At 38.9% G+C, this 18,774-nt stretch overlaps 1 protein-coding gene across 1 annotated transcript in view; it reads left to right on the top strand.

Annotated features, from left to right (window-relative positions):
• The window catches only part of TEX14 (testis expressed 14, intercellular bridge forming factor), a 62,249-nt gene extending 56,086 nt beyond the window's left edge, over positions 1–6,163 (top strand). The window contains exons 29-32 of the mRNA XM_041726805.1: positions 1,704–1,796; positions 3,692–3,801; positions 5,373–5,424; positions 5,859–6,163. Coding sequence (XP_041582739.1) covers positions 1,704–1,796; positions 3,692–3,801; positions 5,373–5,424; positions 5,859–5,895 — 292 coding nt within the window. The 3' untranslated portion in view covers positions 5,896–6,163. The remainder of the gene's footprint in view (positions 1–1,703; positions 1,797–3,691; positions 3,802–5,372; positions 5,425–5,858) is intronic.
• Positions 6,164–18,774: the final 12,611 nt, after the last annotated feature.

Genomic DNA, 18,774 nt, shown 5'->3' on the forward strand with positions numbered 1-18,774 from the left:
CAGGACTGGTATGAGGTGAATGAGATGCACACACTCCTTGGGCACAAAATTGAAGGAGGCACCAAAAAACACAGGAGTCAAGATAATTTTTTTTGGTAAAGATTTTATTTATTTATTCATGAGAGAGACAGAGAGGCAGAGACATAGGCAGAGGGAGAAGCAGGCTCCATGCAGGAAGCCAGATGCAGGACTTGATCCCGGGACTCCGGGATCACACCCTGAGCCAAAGGCAGATGCTCAACCGCTGAGCCACTCAGGCATCCTAAGATAAATTATTTTAATGCAATATTTTAAAAAATGAAAATTGATGCCAAAAAATCCACAATGAACAAAATCTCTAAATTTTGAGGAAAAAGAGGACCTGCATCTGCCCTTGTACTACTTACTTTATCCTAATCCCAGTCCTGTGGATCCTTAGCGTAGCCTGCAGAATTCTTTCAGCTGCATAACGATAGAAAACTCCCCTATTGTACTTAGATGAATTTGTCTCACACATCAAGAGGTAGTCCCACTTGTTGGCAGGGCATGCCTGGTGTGGCAACTCAGTGATGCGACCAGGGACTTAGACTCTTTGGATATTCCTACTTTGCCACCTTAGTTAATACGTTGGCCTTTATTTTCAGAATTATCAGCTCCTGGTTGCAAGACGGCTTGCTATCCACACACCAGGCAGAAATAAAAGGGTGGGGCAAAGGAGTATTCGGACTCCGCCCCTTTTTATCTGGAAAGCAGAAACTTTCCCAGAAATTTCCCCACCAATTCCCACTTATATCTCACTGGCCAAATGTGATGCATGACCACCCTCAGTTGCAAGGGAGACCAGAAGTTGAGTTTGTAGGTTTTTAGCTGCTGTAGAAGAGGAGGGCAAGGGAGAAGAGTGCTATGCATAACTTTTAGGTAGTGAATCCACTTTCTGTCACACTCTTCAAGTGCTAAATTATTCTCTATGAAAAAGGAAAAGAAAGAGACCTGGAAAGGAAGGTTTGGGAAGGGGATGAGGAGACTGGGGCCCTGGGACCTGCAAGGAAGGTCCTGGGGAGACAGAAAAGACAAAGAGGCAAAGGGAGAGGAAGATAAATACTTTTTAAAGTTTTAGAAATCTTTTTTCTATAATGTATGATGTAACTCCAGCCCTTCCATTTCCCCAAAACACCTTCAGGAAAAATGTACACCATTATTCAAGCAAAAGAAGCTTAGCTCAAGGAGGCCAAGTTGAATTTGGTTGTATAAAGTACTTTGTGATCAAAAATGAGCTATTATTACTGTTTTCCAAAAGGGCTGTCTGTGAGGGGCACAGATAGATGCCCACAATGAGAGGCTTTCTAAAAACATTCTCTGCATCCCTTAGCCTCAGAGGCAGTTCTTCATCCAAAAAAGTTGAAGGAATGAGTGTATAGTTCTAGCCTCAGTTGGAAATTGACTTAATGACCTAGAATTGAGACGGAGTCTAGCATTGAATTTTGGGAGGTAGCTATTCTCATAGGTGCTGAGGCTTCTTGTCAAGGAGCTAAAGAAGAGTTTTGATGTGCATTTAAATCAGATCTAGGTGACCTCTGCTACTCTAGATATGATCTCACCGAGCTCTCATTTTCTCATGTGTATAGTGAAAGCACGAGTTTGAAGGGCCTTTCTGACTCCAAATACTGTGCCTCCTTGTCATGGGACAAAAATTGTCTCAATTCTCTTTGCTTGCCCTTGGACAGAGCTCACTCTACTCTCGATGAGGACCTAGAAAGATGGCTACAGCCACCTGAGGACAGCAAGGAGCTACAAGATCTCCCCACAGGCTCTACAAGGTTATTGTTCTCCCATTGGGGGATCATTTTCTTCTTTTTCAGGAAGGAGGGCTAGATTTCAGATTTAAAAAAAAAAATTTACCTCAACTCCTTGAAGAATGAGTGTCTGGTGATGTCATTTCATTGCTGTTGTTAAGCCAGCCTTAACTTCTGTCTGCCTCTTGTCGCCAACCACCAACAGTGGTCAAGATATTGATTAGCAGATTGATATCAGTATACAGAGAGGCCTCTAAGATTGCTGTACCTTGGCCCTGTCACCTTCAACATTTTCATTCGCCATTAGAATTAAATCAGGAAAGGCATGCTTATCAAATTTTTAGATAACACAAATATAAGAATGAATGCTAATGTGATAGGTGATAGACTGGATTCAAATGGTCTTGACAGGTAGAAGTGTTAGATTCCTCTAAAAGATGAAAGTAGACATTTAGATGTGTAGAATGGGAGGGATCTGACCTAATGGAGAATTTTTGATTGGAAGCTCCTCCTTACTGTAGTTTTGTTGAAGGGAGGAAGTATGTCTTATTCTTAGATGCTTAGCATTTAGTATGCATTTTGAGGCATGCTAAGAATTTAAGAAATTTTTCTTGAAGAGGACATAAATAGCAACTCCATGAGGTCTCAGTCTGATGCAGTTGCTAATAAAAAGGTCAATGCAGCATTAATGCTGAACAGACAGAGACGTATTGTTCAGGGCAAGGTGAGTCTCACACTAAGAGAGAGGACTCCTAAGGCAGTGTGAGGTGTCTTAATGGGTGCCATATTTTTAAAGAGGTGTTGACAAACAGAAGAGGGTGGCCATAGAACAATCAGAGGTCTGGAAACCCTGTCTTATGAGAACAGCTGAAGGAGCTGGAGAGGCTCAGCCTGAAAAGCACAGATGGAGTGGAGAATTTGATAGCTGCATTCAAATACCTGATATATTGTAAAGTGAAGAGAGTCTACTTACTTTCTTCTGCCCCAAAGAACAAAGCGGGTAACTAGAAACCATAGAGCTAGGTATTTTTATTCAGTAAAGCACATGCTAAGAGCCATAGCTATTTGATAGAGAAAATAGCTGTCTTTACGCTTACTTGACTAATAATTCCTCCCATCAAGCACAGGCTAGACATCACTGGGCCTGGGCATTTGGTTGGAGGTAGAAGAGACCCTGAAGGCTTCCTTTAATTCTAGAGCCTATGATTCTATTAGTGATGAGAGGTTAGGAGGAAAAAAGTTGTTTTTGTTCTAGCTGGCTTTATTTTCTCTCTCGTTTTACATATTTTGTTTTGAATATTTAGCAAATGAAAACAAGAAAAATCTCTAAACAGTGTCAAATTGAGCCAATTGAGCGCTGACCATGAGCCAAGTGCTATGCTGGAAAAACAAGGGATAGGATGTTTCTGCCCTTCAGGAGCTTACAGTTTAGTGGGGGAGATGCTTTCTGCTTACCAATTTGGCAAACATGGTCTTAAATCATTAGATAGTTCAATTAGAGGTACTTCAGAGAGAGTTTCAGGAAATGAAGTAAGGTAGTAAAATAAGTGGTGGTTATAAAAAGGACACCAATTAGAACATAAGTGAAATGCTTTATTGGCAAGGGTGGATAATGTAGCCTGAAGGTTGAGAGCAGAGTCTGAGACAGACTGCTTGGGTCAGATCCTAATTCTAGGACTTACAAGGCCTATAACTTAACCTCTCTGTGCTTCAGCTTCCTTATCACTTAGTGGGGATGGTAATGGTAAAGGTAACTACCTCATATGGTTGTAATCAGGATTGAATGAGTTAATGCACATTGTAGCACACAAGCCAATGCCTGGCTATTAGTGCTACCTATTATGATTCTTTTGGAGCAGTCCTGTTCTCCTGGCCATTGCACATATGGTTTGATTTGCTCAAAATCATTTTCATTGAAGGGAGGCAAATATCAAGGATCAAGAAGCTGGTGAAAAGAAGAGAAAAGGGGAAGAAAAGATCAAATCAGAGAGAGGGAAGTCAGACAGCTTTTTAGGAACTTCTGAAGAAGGTATGAATGAATGATTGTTTATAATGTAGCCTGGAGTCCTTGGACTGTGATGAGCATCAGAGTTATTTAGAATTATTTCCCAGATACTATACATAATCCTTCTATGCTTTTCTCCTGTAGCTCAGTCCAGGTTTTCTGTTAATTGCCAATCATGTTTTCATCACAAAACTATAAAAAGGGCAGCCTGGGTGGCTCAGCAGTTTAGCCCCTGCCTTTGGCCCAGGGCCTGATCCTGGAGACCTGGGATCGAGTCCCACGTCGGGCTCCCTGCATGGAGCCTGCTTCTCCCTCTGCCTGTGTCTCTGCTTCTCTTTCTCTCTCTCTTTCTCTCATGAATTAATAAATAAAATCTTAAAAAAAAAAAAAAAGTGACGCCTGAGTGGCTCAGCGGTTTAGCACTGCCTTCAGCCCAGGGCCTGATCCTGGAGACCCAGGATCGAGTCCCACATGGGGCTCCCTACATGGAGCCTGCTTCTCCCTCTGCCTCTCTCTCTGTGTCTCTCCTGAATAAGTAAAATCTTAAAAAAAAACCTTTAAAAACATCCAGTTCTATTTGCAAAGCAAGCCTTTGGCCAGCTTCATCATCTTGCACACTGTCTAGAAAGATATTTTGCTTCTAATTGTCTAGTGTCTTCAAAAGAGTTCCAAATTTAGCTCACACAGAGGCTGTAGAATCTGATAAGAAATCATAAACTTTGGAATTTAAGTAGAGTCTACAAGTAATGTGAAAGGTGTAATCTTATTTCAAAACTATTTCGACAGAGCTTTAGGCATCATTCACAAAAGATACCCCCCTATATTAAAATTCCCCCTACTTAGAAAGTTAGAAATATTAGCTCTTTCAGAATATCTGGTATCCCTTGCATTTCTTCCCTGGTTCATTCTCATTCTGCTATTTTCTTTGCCCTGTATTATGCTTTGTGGACTGTATCTCTCGGGCTTCCTGGCCGGCAGTCTTTCCATTTGTCAGTGAAAAGAAGGCAGAAGAGTAGTTGGAGTAATATTTCCCCTGCCTGCATGCTTCAGCACCTCATCTCTGCATAGTAGTGGTATACTTCCAGAAGCACAGCTCTTACTGGGTTCCAGTAACTGTTCTACACTACTGCCACCCCAGTCTCTTTAGACTTAGGAGTGATAATGGCTTCCCACTGCTGCTAGTCACTTGATGCCTTGCCATCCTTTGTTGGCTTCCTTAACTCTCTTAACTATGCCTATGTAAGTAGCCACTTTGTTAAAGGGAAGTGCATTTGATTTCCTCTGGGACCCTGATTGGCACAGGGCCCAGAATGTGTGAACATTTAGCTAGTGTTGAATTCACTGAGAACATAATGCAGGGACTTTGTGAATTAGCATCATTAGTGTCCATTGCTGTGACTGGGAGCTGTAGAATGTTAGGAGGGGAAGCCTATTAAATGTGATTTTAGAAAGAGTCTCTCTCTGTATAAGAAAACTGTTGGTAAAACAGTCTATCCTAAACTAGAGAGAGATCACTAATGTGACTTCTAAATACTGGTACCCTTTTACCCAGAAAGTAATCCAGTTGTGTTTTCTTCTTTCTATATTTCATCAAGAGGAACTAAAGCCCTGTTTTTGGAAGCGACTGGGTTGGTCTGAACCATCCAGGTAATGAGTTGGCGTATGCTTGTAGGTCAGAGTTCACTGTCAGTAGACCACATGAACAGGCTTTAAACATTTACCAGCATCTAAAAAAACAGTAATGATAAAGTTATTGAAATGATGACTCAATTTTTTATGTTAATGTTTAAAGTTATTTAAAATATAAGGTGAAATTCATTCTAATTTTGATGAAGTAGTCAGTAGAGTTAGCACAAGAGCAGTTTTAGACAGAGGGAGGACAAGATGCTCCTATCAATTTTTTTTGCAGTCACTTTGCGTTCCTGTGATACACTATTGATTATCTCCTTTGACTATAAAGATCAAAATCCCTTTCCCTTGAATTCAGTTGAATATAAAGAAACTGCTGTTTGTATCTTTAAAAAACATGTACGCCAACTTGAAACTCCTTTTTTTGTTGTTCTTTAAAAATACACACACAGGATAATCGTGCTGGATCAGAGTGACTTGTCAGATTGATGGGAATTGGATCATAGGTGGACTCCTGGCCAGAGTTTGAGCATCCTGCTTGTGAGCTCCTGTCTTTCCTCATCTACTTCAGTCACCATCAGGGCAGTGATTCTGTAGCTCATGCTTTGTTCAGCTGCCACAATAGACAGAACCACTGGTCCTGTTTGTAGCACATTTAACAATTTGTTTTTAGTTAAGATTTCTGAAAAGTGAAAGGTAGCTTTTGTTGTAAACTTTCTCAATGTTTCCAGAATGGCTTTTGGTTTTGTTGATTCAGATTTTTGAAAACTTTACCTCTTGTTATATAATAAAATGTTTACTTTTAATACCATTTAGGTTTTAGCTGTGTAAGAGATATTTCTGTGTTTCAGTTATTGGGAAAGGAACTGCCACCTGTAGGGGCTTCAATTTCTGTTTAAAGTTTGACAGATAAGCAGCTGCTGCTACCACCTCTAATATAAACCGGCACCATTCATTTGTATTTTACAACAGAAATACTGACCTCCTTTGGACTAGGATTGCCATATTCCCAATCCAGCGAGAATTAACTTACATAATGATAATATAGGCAGGAATAAAAGCCCAAGATATTTTGAACTCTTTAGGATGAACATCATTTCTGTATATTTCACGTTGTATATCTCATATCATTCATGCCTTAGAGGAATGAAATTGTGATAAGATGAAGATCACAACCTTTTTTTCTAATTTAGCCTCTAGTGACTACTGGCCAGATGCATACACCAGGTTCAATGCATAGAACCAGGTGTCTAGCCTGGTTTTTAGAGGATTGATATACCTTCATCTCTCTCAAGTTTGAGCCTTCACATATAAATAAAAACCTATTCTTGGAAGCTGTGTGCTCTTGTGCAGTACGAGCCAGTTAACATTTTATTCTTAGCGAGTAAATAATAGGTCTTTTGTTTGTGAAAACTGAATCATTCCTGTTGAGGATGGTCCTATTCATACTATTCTTATTAGCACCACAGAATTTTACCCCATACAAATGAAGTAGGAAGGTACAAATCTATTTGACCATTTTGAAGCAAAAAACAGTTGCTTGTCACTGTAACCAGAGGAAAACCAAATTACTTTATAAATAAAACTATAAGAAACTTGTAGAATACAGAGACTTATGATATATTTAGTCCCTCCTCTCAAAAACCTTTAATTGGTGAGACAAAACTAATATACATAAAAATATAAGGACTGATAGCAGACATATCATGATAAATAGTGAGTTGTGATATTACAGCATTATCTGTTAGTATTCATAAAGGCTACAACCCTACATAAACTCCCACTGATATGATTTGTAATATTTTGTCTACAATGCTAGTAAAATAGACTCTTATAGCTGGCCAGTGACTGTAATACTGGCCAACATTAACAATAATAATGTTGGTAGATAATGTTTACAACTAGCAACGTTTAGGTGCCAGGGTTCCATGACCTACCCAAGATCATACTGGAGCAAACATATTTGTATACTTACAGTAAAACATAGCTTTCCCTGAGATTGTAGTTCAAGAGTGCCCTGAGCAAAGTATAAGGATTGTGGAGGTGAGCCAAAAGCTAACTTTATTTTTTAGATTTTTAAAAATTTATTATTCATGAGAGACAAAGAGAGGCAGAAACACAGGCAGAGGGAGAAGCAGGCTTCCTGTGGGGAGCCTGATGCGGGACTCGATCCAAGGACCCCAGGATCATGCCTCAAGCCAAAGACAGATGCTCAACCACCGAGCCACCCAGGTGTCCCACCAAGAGCTAACTTTAGGTTAAAACTGATGGTCATACAACCTTTATGACCTTAGTCCCCATCCTCACATCTGTTCTTCGGGTTTGGTGCTGAGTTTTTGGAGTATACTGAGTCCTTTACTTTTCCTCAGTATGCAGAAGCAGAGAATAAATATGTAAACAGTTCCAGACACATAGTAGATGGTTAATGTTGGTTCACTATTGAGTGAAATGTTACCTTGGAAAATTGGATTATTAGAAATTTCTAGGTCATATTTCAGTTTTTTTTCAAGTACACTACCTTTGGCCTTTTTATGAATACTAATTGTACTGTTGTATGTGTTGCTAGTAGAAGTGGGTTTCAGTGGCACCAGGCTGGATCAGTCAGAAGAGAACACAACTCTTGAACTCAGGGTCCTGAGTTTGAGCCCCACGTTGGGTGCTGAGATTACTTACATAAATAAACTTCATTTTTAATTTTTTTAATTTTTATTTATTTATGATAGTCACAGAGAGAGAGAGAGAGGCAGAGACACAGGCAGAGGGAGAAGCAGGCTCCATGCACCAGGAGCCCGACGAGAGATTCGATCCCGGGTCTCCAGGATCGCGCCCTGGGCCAAAGGCAGGCGCTAAACCGCTGTGCCACCCAGGGATCCCCATAAATAAACTTTAAAAGAAGAAGTGGGGGATGCTTGGGTGGCTCAGCGGTTTAGTGCCTGCCTTTGGCCCAGGGTGTGATCCTAGAGTCCCGGGATTGAGTCCCGTGTCGGGCTCCCTGCATGGAGCCTGCTTCTCCCTCTGCCTCTGTCTCTGCCTCTCTGTGTCTCTCATGAATAAATTAATAAAATCTTTAAAAAAAATAAAAATAAATAAGAGAAGTGGATTTTAGTGAGGTGTCTCCCATGAGCTTAGAAATACGTTGGTCTTCTGGTAGTTATATAAGTAAAATTCACTCTCCTACTGAATATGATTAATTATATAGTGGAGTAAAATTAAAGGACCTTCTAAAAATGTGTGACCTATCAGATATGTGGAAATAACCTGAAAAAGTACAGTAAGGAGGAGGGTATATCCTACCAGATACAAAGGCATAGTATAAAGCTGCAGTAATTAACAGAATATGGTATTCACATAAAAATGGAAACCTGTTCCTTTATAGCTCCATCCCCATCCCTTTTTGTTGCCAATATTATGAAATTGCATTGTTATAAAAATGTGACCCAAAACATAAACTAATAATTTTTTAAATGCATTAGTCTCTTAAATTATGTAAAAAAAACACCAAAATTTGGAGTTACAAACCAAAGTTACAGTAACACTAGCTTTTATACTAATAACTATTTGCTTTCTTTAAATGTATTCATCTCTTAAATCATATAGAAAACAAAAAGTATAGTTAAAAACCATTGTAACTGTTGTAACCAAAATTGTCCATGTACCAAAATCTCTTTATTAAGATCTTTATTTTTCCATATAGCTTTGAGTTATTGTCTGGTGTCCTTTTATTTCAACTTGCAAGACTCCCTTGGCTACATATAAAATTTCCCCCTTGAGCATTTCTTTCAGAGTAGATCCTAGGGGCACAGGGGGGAAGCCTCAGCTTTTGTGTATCTGGGTCTACTTAACTGTCAAGGCCCACGCTGGAGGACACTGTGGATTTCTCTCGCTCCTTGAAGCACTTTGATAACACGCTCTTGCTGTTATGGATATAGGATTCTTGTTGATGGGATTGGTTTGTTTTTCTCTTTTAGCACTTTGAATATATTGGCCCACTGTCTTCTGGCCTTCAAAGTTTCTGATGTTAAAGAATTATTATGTTTGTGGTGGGATGCCTGGGTGGCTCAGCAGTTGAGTGTCTGCCGTCGGCTCAGGGCATGATCCCGGATTTCCGGTATCGAGTCCCGCATCGGGCTCCCTGCATGGAGCCTGCTTCTCCCTCTGCCTGTGTCTCTGCCCTTCTCCCTGTGTGTGTCTCTCATGAATAAATAAATAAAATCTTTAAAAAAATTATTAGTTTATGTTTTGGAGCACACTATGTGTAAGAATGTAGCTTTGTCACAGCAACAACTAAGAGGGTTGGGGTGAAGCTATAAAGGAGAGTTTTTGATTGTTATTGAAGTTAGGCTGGTATAAATTCAAATTAGAGTATTATAAATTTAGGATGCAAAATGTAATCCCCATGGTTACCACAAAGAAAATAGCCATGGAAAAATACACAAAAGAAAATTAGAAAGTAATTTCAACATTTCACTACAGAAAATCAACTAAACACAAAAGAGACTGTAATGTGGGAAATGTAGGGCAAAAAAAAAAGCTATAAAAGCATATAAAGGGACGCCTGGGTGGCTCAGCATTGAGCATCTGCCTTTGACTCAGGGTGTGATCCTGGAGTTCTGGGATTGAGTCCCACATCAGGCTCTCTGCATGGAGCCTGCTTCTCCCTCTGCCTGTGTTCTGCCTTCTCTCTGTGTGTGGAGACTTCAAAAATCCACTTAAAATAATTGGTAGAACAACCAGACAGAAGAGAATTAAGGAAATAGAGGAGTTAACACAAACCAACTAGATCTTACAGACATACACAAACTCTGTACTCAACAGCAACAGAATACATATTCTTCTCAAGGTATGCATGGGATATTTTTTAGGATAGACGTATCTTAGGCCATTTGAGTCTCAATAGATTTCAAAAAATAGATATCATAACAGGGTATCTTCTTTGACCACAACAGGATGAAGTTAGAAATTAACAATAAATGGAAAACTAGAAAAATTGTAAAATTATGGAAATTAACACACTTAAAAAAAGATGATTTTAGAGAGAGATGGAGACAGTGAGTGCAGGAGGGGAAGAGCAGAAGAAGAGGGACAAGCAGACTCCATGCTAAGCACAGAGCCCAATATGAGGCTGGATCCCACGACCCTGAGATCATGACCTGAGTGAAAATCAAGAGTCAGATGCTTGATCTGAACCACCCAGGCACTCCCATGCTTTTTAAAAAATATATTTATTTATTCATGAGAGAGAGAGAGGCAGAGACACAGGCAAAGGGAGAAGCAGGCACTATGCAGGGAGCCTGATGTGGGACTTGATCCAGGGTCTCCAGGATCAGGCCCTGGGCTGAAGGTGGTGCTAAACTGCTGAGCCAGGCTGCCTTTTTTTTTTTTTTTTAAAGGAAGATAATCATTTTACTCCAGGGTGCTTTAAAGATTTATCTATTTATTTGAGAGAGTGCGAGAGAGAAAACGTTAGTAGGGGGAAGGTCAGAGGGAGAAAATCTTTAAGCACATTCCCTGCTGAATGTGGAGCCAGATGTGGGGCTCAATCCCAAGACCCATGGATCATGACCTGAACCCAAACCAAGAGTTGAACACTTAACCAACTGAGCCATGCATGTGCCCCTAAATGACACTTTTAAAACAACCAAGGGCTAAGAAAAATCACAAGAAATTTAGAAAATATTTAGAGATGAATGAAGACAAAAACACAATGTACCAAAACTTAGGGATGCAGTTAAAGCTGTGCTAAGAGGGAAATTTATAAGTATAAACACATTAAAAAATAAAAAAGATCTCAAATAACTTAACTTTACACCTTAGGAAACTAAAAAAAACAAAAAAACAAAAACAAAAAACACCAAACTAAGCCCAAAGCTAGCAGAGGAAGGAAATAATAAAGATTAGAGCAGAGTTAAATGAAATAGAGTTTATAAAAATAGAGAAAATCAATGAAACAAAAAATTCTTCAGAAAGATCATCAAAACTGACAAACCAGTAGCTAGATGGGCTAAAGAAAAAGGGAATACTCAAATTACTAAAATCGGAAAATAAAGTAGAGGGGGATGCCTGGGTGGCATAGTTGGTTAAGTGTCTAACTCTTGGTTTCAGCTCAGGTGTGATGATCTCAGGGTTGTGAGATTGAGCCCCACATTGGCTCCACGCTTAGCACAGTCTGCTTGAGATTCTCCTTCTTTTTCTGGCCCTCCCCACTGCACACCTTCTCTCTCAAATCTTAAAAAAAAAAAAAAGAAAATGGAGATATTAATACTGATATGGGATGCCTGGGTGGCTCAGTGGTTAAACATCTGCCTTTGGCTCAGGTTGTGATCCCAGGGTCCTGGGATCGAGTTCCATATCAGGCTCCACAGGGAGCCTACTTCTGCCTCTGCCTGTGTGTGTGTTTGCCTATCTGTCTCTGATGAATAAATAAAATCTTTAAAAAAATTAAAAAGTATACTGATTCTACAGAAAAAGGATTATAAGGGAGTGCTCTAAACAATTGTATGCTAATATATTGGATAACTTGGATGAAATGTACAAATTCCTAGAAACACAAAACCTGCAAGACTTATCATGAAGAAAAAATCTGAATAGACCTTTAATTAGTAAGGAAATTGAATCAGTAATAAAAAACCTCTCAAGAAAGAAAAGCCTGGGCCTGATGGCTTTACTGCTGAGTTCTACCAAACATCTCAAGAGGAACTAATACCAATCCTTCTGAAACTTTTCCAAAAAATTGAAAAAGAAACACCTAAAATATTTAATTTGACAGAGAGAGAGAGAGAGTAAAAGCAGGGTGAGTGGGAGAGGGAGAAGCAGGCTCCCACTGAGCAGGGAGCCCAATGCAGGGCTTGATCCCAGGACCATGGGATCATGACCTGAGCCAAAGACAGACATTTAACTGACTGAGCCACCAAGGTGCCCCAAAGAAACACTTTAAAAAAAAATTCACAGAGACACACAGAGAGAGAGGCACAGGCACAGGCAGAGGGAGAAGCAGGCTCCATGCAGGGAGCCCGACGTGGGACTCGATCCAGGGTCCCCAGGATCAAACCCTGGGCTGCAGGTGGCGCTAAACTGCTGCGCCACCGGGGCTGCCCAAAGAAACACTTTCTAACTCATTCTGAGACTGGCATTACTCTGATACCAGACAAAGACAATCACAAGAAAACCACAGATCAGTTTCCCTTAGGAACATTGATACAAAGATTCTCAACAAAATGCTAGCAAACAGAATTCAGCAGCATAGTGAAAAGAATATACATCATATCCAAGTGGGATTTTTTTTTTCTGGAATGGAAGGATGGCTCAAAGTATGAAAATCCTAATATGTCCTGTTTTGATATGCTACAATGTAATATGTGATATGCCACATCAATAGAATGAAGAGGGAGGAAAGTATCATCATTTTAATTTGATGCAGAAAAAACATGACAAAATCACCCTTTTGTGACAAAAACACTCTACAAACTAGAAAAAAAAGGAAACAATCTCATTATGATTAAAGCCACGTGTAAAAAACCTATGGCAAATATACTCAGTGGTATTAAAAGCCTGTAAGTTTTTCCTCCAAAATCAGACTAGAGAGGATGCCTGCTTTCACCACTTCTACTTAACATAGTACTGGGAAGTTCTAGCCAGAGCATTTAGGCAAGAAAAAGAAAAAGTATCCTAATGTAAAGAAAAAAGTAAATACAGTATGATGCAAATGCAGATGATATGAATTTATTATGTAGAAAACCTTAAAGATTTCACCAAAAAACTGTTAGAATAAATGAATTCAGCAAAGTGGCAGGATACTGAGGCAATGTACAAGATTCCATTGCATTTCCATACATGAACAAGGAAAAATCTGAAAGGGAAATACAAAAACATTTAATTTACAGTAGCATCAAAACCAGTAAAATACTTAGGAATTATTATTTTTTTTAATACTTAGGAATTAACCAGGAGGTGAAACACTTGTACTATGAAAACTATAAAACATTGCTGAAAGAAATGAAAGAAGACATAAATAGAAACACACCCCATGTTCGTGTCATGGAAGACTTTATATTGTTACGATGTCAAAAATACCAAAAGCAATCTATAGATCCAGTGCAATCTCTTTTCAAAATCCCAATGACTTATTTTTTGCAGAAATAGGAAAATCCATCCTGAAATTCATATGAAATCTCAGTGGACCCTAAATAGCCAAAGCAATCCTGCAAAAGAACAACAAAATTAGAGGACTCACACTTCCTGATTTAAAAACTTAGAAAGCTACAGTAACCAAAACACTGTGGTACTAGTGTAAAGACAAACATATAGATCAATGGACTAGAAGAGAGAGCCCATAAGTAAAACTTTGCACTAATGGTCAAATGATTTTTGACAAGAATGCCAAGACCATGGAGAAAGGATAGTCTCTTTAAACAAATGATGTTTGGGAAAATTGCATATATACATGCAAAAGAATGAGATTCTTCTCTAACATTTTATCTAACACCATATAAAGAATTTAACTTAAAATAGATCAAAGACCTAAACCTAAGGCCGAAAACAAAACTCTTAGAAGAAAATATAGGACAAAAATTTTATAGCATTTGATTTGGCAATGATTTCTTAGATATGACATCAAAGGTACAGGCAACAATATAAAAAGTAGACATGTTGGACTTAATGAAAATTTAAAATTTCACTATCCACAGAGTAAAAAGGCAACCCTTAGAATGGAAGAAGTAAATCACATATCTGATAAGAATTTATATCCAGAATATATAGATATAACTAAAATGCAACAACAAAAAATAATCCAAAATTGGACAAAGGACTTTATTAGACATTTCTCCAAAGAAGATATGTGAATAGTCAATAAGCACCTGAAAAGATGCTCAACATTACTTATTATTAGGGAAACTACAATGAGATACCACCTCATGTTCTTTAAGATGGCTATTATGGATAAAACAGAAAACAAGTATTAGCTGGAATGTTTTCAAATTAGAACCCCTGTGGCACTATTGATGGGAATGTAAGATGGTATAGTTATTGTGTAAAGCCGTATGGTGGTTCCTCAAAAAATTAAAAATGGATTTACCATATGATCCAGCAATATATTCCACTTCTGAGTATGTACCCAAAACAATTGAAAGAAGAGTCTCCCAGCAGATCTTTCTACACAAATGTTCATAGCAGCATTATAGCTAAAATGTGGAACCAACAGGTTCCATAAAAGGATGAAGGGGTAAGCAAAATGTAAGTACAATGGAATATTGTTCAGCTTTAAAAAGGAAAGAAATTCTGTAATATGTATAACATATGTGAACCTTGAGGACATTATGCTAAGTGAAATAAACCAATCACAAAAAGAAAATACCATTTGATTCCACTTATATGAGTTACTTAGTCCAAATGCTAAAGACAAAGTATAGTGGTGGTTGTCAGGGCTAGGGTGAGGGGAGAATAGGGAGTTACTATTTAATAGGTATAGAGTATTTGGGTTGATGAAAAGGTTCTGGAAATGGATAGTGGTGATGGTTCCACAACATCGTTAATGTACTTAATGCCAATGCATTGTACATTTAAAAATGGCTAAAATGGTAAATTTACAAGATGAAAAAGGGGGATAGATGGTGATGATGTTTGCATAATGGTGTGAATGTATTTAATACCACTGAACTAACTATACACTTCAGAATAGTTAAGATGGTAAATGTTATGTAACATAACAATAATTTTTATAAATTATGGAACAACCTAAGTGGGCTAATTAGAAATTGTGTCATACAGTCTTACTGATACAGAAATGTGTCCATGACATATTATTGACTTATGCTAGTAGGTACATTATGACCCCATGAAAATTATATTAATAAATGTCTATATGTGATAAATGCATACATATCTAGAAATATGCTTATGAAAGTAGTAAAATGTCATTTCAGATGATTTCAACTTTGTATAATTTAAGCTATTTTCAGTTTGGAGAATAGAAGGGTGTAGGAATACTTAAGTTAGTTGGAGGCAAGACTATAATGTCTTTATACTTAAGTAATCATAAATGTAGTCAATTTTATTAGGACTCACTTGAAGAAAAACTGCTTAACAGAAAGGAATGGTTAGTGTAAAGCATAGGAAAATGAAGTTTTAGAAGCCAGACACGGGTTGGATGCTCAGCTAAAGCATTGTGGGTGGCTGTATGAGGGGTGCACCAGGTATGTCTAGTGCTTTGTGACAAGTGTTGCCCTCTTGTGGATCATAATACTAACTTCTTGATCCAATTCCATGTTCACTAAGCAACTTTTCCTCCTCTTGAAATTGATCTGTCTATATATAGGGAGAGAATGACCTGGCTTTCCAATCAGCTCAACAGTTGATTGAGAGTCAACATTAGAAAGATTGATTCTACATAATCTATTGCTACATAAAAAGTCACCTCCAAAACTTAGTGACTTGAAAGAGAAGTAACTATTTTATTTTATTTATTGAATGAGAGTGAGAGGGAGCAAACATGAGCAGGAGTGGCAGAAGGAGAAGCAGACTCTCTGCTAAGCAGGGAGCCCTATTCAGGGCTCAGTCCCAGAACCCCAGGATCACGACCTGAACTGAAGGCAGATGCTTAACGACTGACCCACCCAGGTGCCTCAGCAATAACCAATTATTGCCTCTAACAGTTTATTTTTATTTTTATTACTTTTTAGAGATTTTATTTATTCATGAGAAACACAGAGAGAATGGTAGAGACATAGGCAGAGGGAGAAGCAGGCTTCCTGTGGGGAGCCCAATGTGGCACTTGATCTGGGGATCACGCCCTAAGTCGAAGGCAGACGCTCAACCACTGAGCCACCCAGGCGTCCCTTTAACAGTTTTTTATATGTCAGGAATTCAGAAGTGGCTCGACTGGGCAGTTGTTGCTGAGGGTCTCTTCTGAGGTTGCAATTTGATGCATTTCTAATTTGGCTCACTCACATGACTGGCAAATTGGTCTTGGCTGTTGACTAAAGACCTCAGTTCCTTTCTACCTGGGTCTCCCATTGTGTGTCCTCACTACATGGCAGCTGGTTTTCTCCAGAGTGAGCAATTCAACAGACCAAGGCAAAAGGTACAATGTCATTATGATCTAGCTTCAAAAGTCACATACCGTTGGGGCACTTGGGTGACACAGTTGGTTAAGTGTCCTACTCTTTGTTTGGGCTCAGGTTGTGATCTCAGAGTCTTGAGATCGAGCCCTGCATTGGGCTCAGCACTTGGTGCAGAGTTTGCTTGGGATTCTCTCTCCCTCTCCCTTTGTCCCTCCTGCTTGTGCTATGAGAGAGAGAGAGAGAGAGAGAGAGAGAGAGAGAGGAGTGCTAGCTGGCAGGGAGGTGGAGAGGGGAGAGGAAGAGAGAATCCTCAAGCAGACTCCCTGCTGAGCACAGAGCCAATGCAGGGCTCAATCCCAGGACCCCCAAATCATGACCCTAGCTGAAGACAAAAGTCGGATGCTCAACTGGCTGAGCCACCCAGGCACCCCTAAATAGATAAATCCTTAAAAAAAATCACATACCATCATTTTTGCTATATTCTGTTGGTTACAGAGGGCAGGCCCTGACTCAGAATGAGAGGGGACTACACAAAGATATGACTACTAGGAGGTGAGAATCATTGGGGGTCATCTTGGAGACAGACTACCACAGACCCCATCAACCAAGGGGCCATCTCAGGCAATCCTGTCCCTTGCTATATGCCTTCCATTCAAAATAAAACAGTTTCATATCACTTTTACACCTGTCATCACATTTTGTCTTCATCATACCCCTGCCTGTAGGAAAAGCAAGAGAATTGAGGGAGGATCACCCTCAAAGAACCCACCTGTGACTCAGGAATAGATTGTTTCAAGTTAGACTCAGGCCTAGATTGTTTCAAGTTAGACTATTTATGATGAGGAAAATATCAAGATTCTGTGTTTTTTGCAAAAAATTATCCTTCTGTGCTTACTTTTTCTGAAACTGAAGACTGAAAGGAAAATGTATATTTTCCCCAATATTAAGAGAATACAATTATTCAAACAACTAGGCTGATTTTAATAAGATAAAAAAAGTGATAAACAGACTTAATGTTACATATTAATGGGGAAATTAAAATTCTCTCTCTGAAATTTATAAAAAGAAATATAATCTTCCCAGACAAACTAAGCATTATAAGTCTCATGGTTAAAGATTATATATCAATAAGTTATTGTATTGAAAGTAGAAACTCAGAGGTGCCTGAATGGCTCAGTTGGTTAAATATCTCAGCTCCTGATTTTGGATCAGGTCATGATCTCAGGGTTATGAAATCAAGCACTCCCATCAGGCTCTGTGTCAGGCTCCATCAGGCTCCACAGTGGAATTGGAGCCTGCTTAAGCATCTCTCTGGCCCTCCCTCCCTGTCTCTAAAAAAACAAAAGAAAGTAGAATCTCATAGGAAAGCTTTATCCAAGTCAGCCAGTCTCAATTTTATAACAATAAGATATCAACTAAGTGTAAATAGGAAACCTCTTCACTTCAATCTGGTTTACTCTTTGAGATGTTTGACTTGTAATATTTTTCTACTTTTATCTTTTTCTGTAAAACAAGATACAACGGCTAGCCAAGTGTTTTACAATCTAAAACTTATGTCAGTAGCTTGAGGTTTCTCAGTCTATTAAGATTCTTGTTACCTAAAAATGTATTGGTTTTGGTTTAAACTTTGTCTTTTTAATCAAGATGAATTTAAAGATTCAGAAACAATGAATCTGACCATCATATAATCACGATGACCCTTCAGAGTTAATAGTGGGATGTGGATACGGTGGAGAGAAGCCTGTGAAAGAGAGAGAAAGATGATAGTGTCTCTCATCCAAAATGGTCATCCAAGATGCAAAGGCACCTTCAAATCAAGAAAGAACCAGAGTCCATCTAATTAGAATAGCTGAGAGGAGAGGATTATGAGAAAGGACATTAACATTTGTTATGTGATACCTACCAGACTTGGCTTTCAGATGAAGAAACCAAAGCTCAGAAAAATCAAGTAACTTGTTTAAGGTGTACAACTAGTCATTTATGACCGAAACCAGTGACTAACTCCAAATCCTTCCTACACTCCTACACTCACTTGTGGGCCAAGAATGTAAAAATTTATTATTTGAGCAATCTGGATTTTTTACCTCAGAGTCAACCAAACCACCTCTGAAACCTGGGAGTGTTTCCATGTGCAGTTCCAAACTAACTTGGGGCAACTTTGTACTTTTTACTAAAATTGGAACTAACAGAGTGATTGAGTTGAGTAGCCATACCTTAGTAGTATATTCAGGCTGATTCCTCCTCTGGATGAATCTGGGAATTCCTAGAATCTGGGGAGAATAAGGGAAAGTCTGGAGCCTTCTCCATTTAG

This window comes from Vulpes lagopus, chromosome 12 (assembly GCF_018345385.1).
Source record: "Vulpes lagopus strain Blue_001 chromosome 12, ASM1834538v1, whole genome shotgun sequence".
NCBI lineage: Eukaryota > Metazoa > Chordata > Mammalia > Carnivora > Canidae > Vulpes > Vulpes lagopus.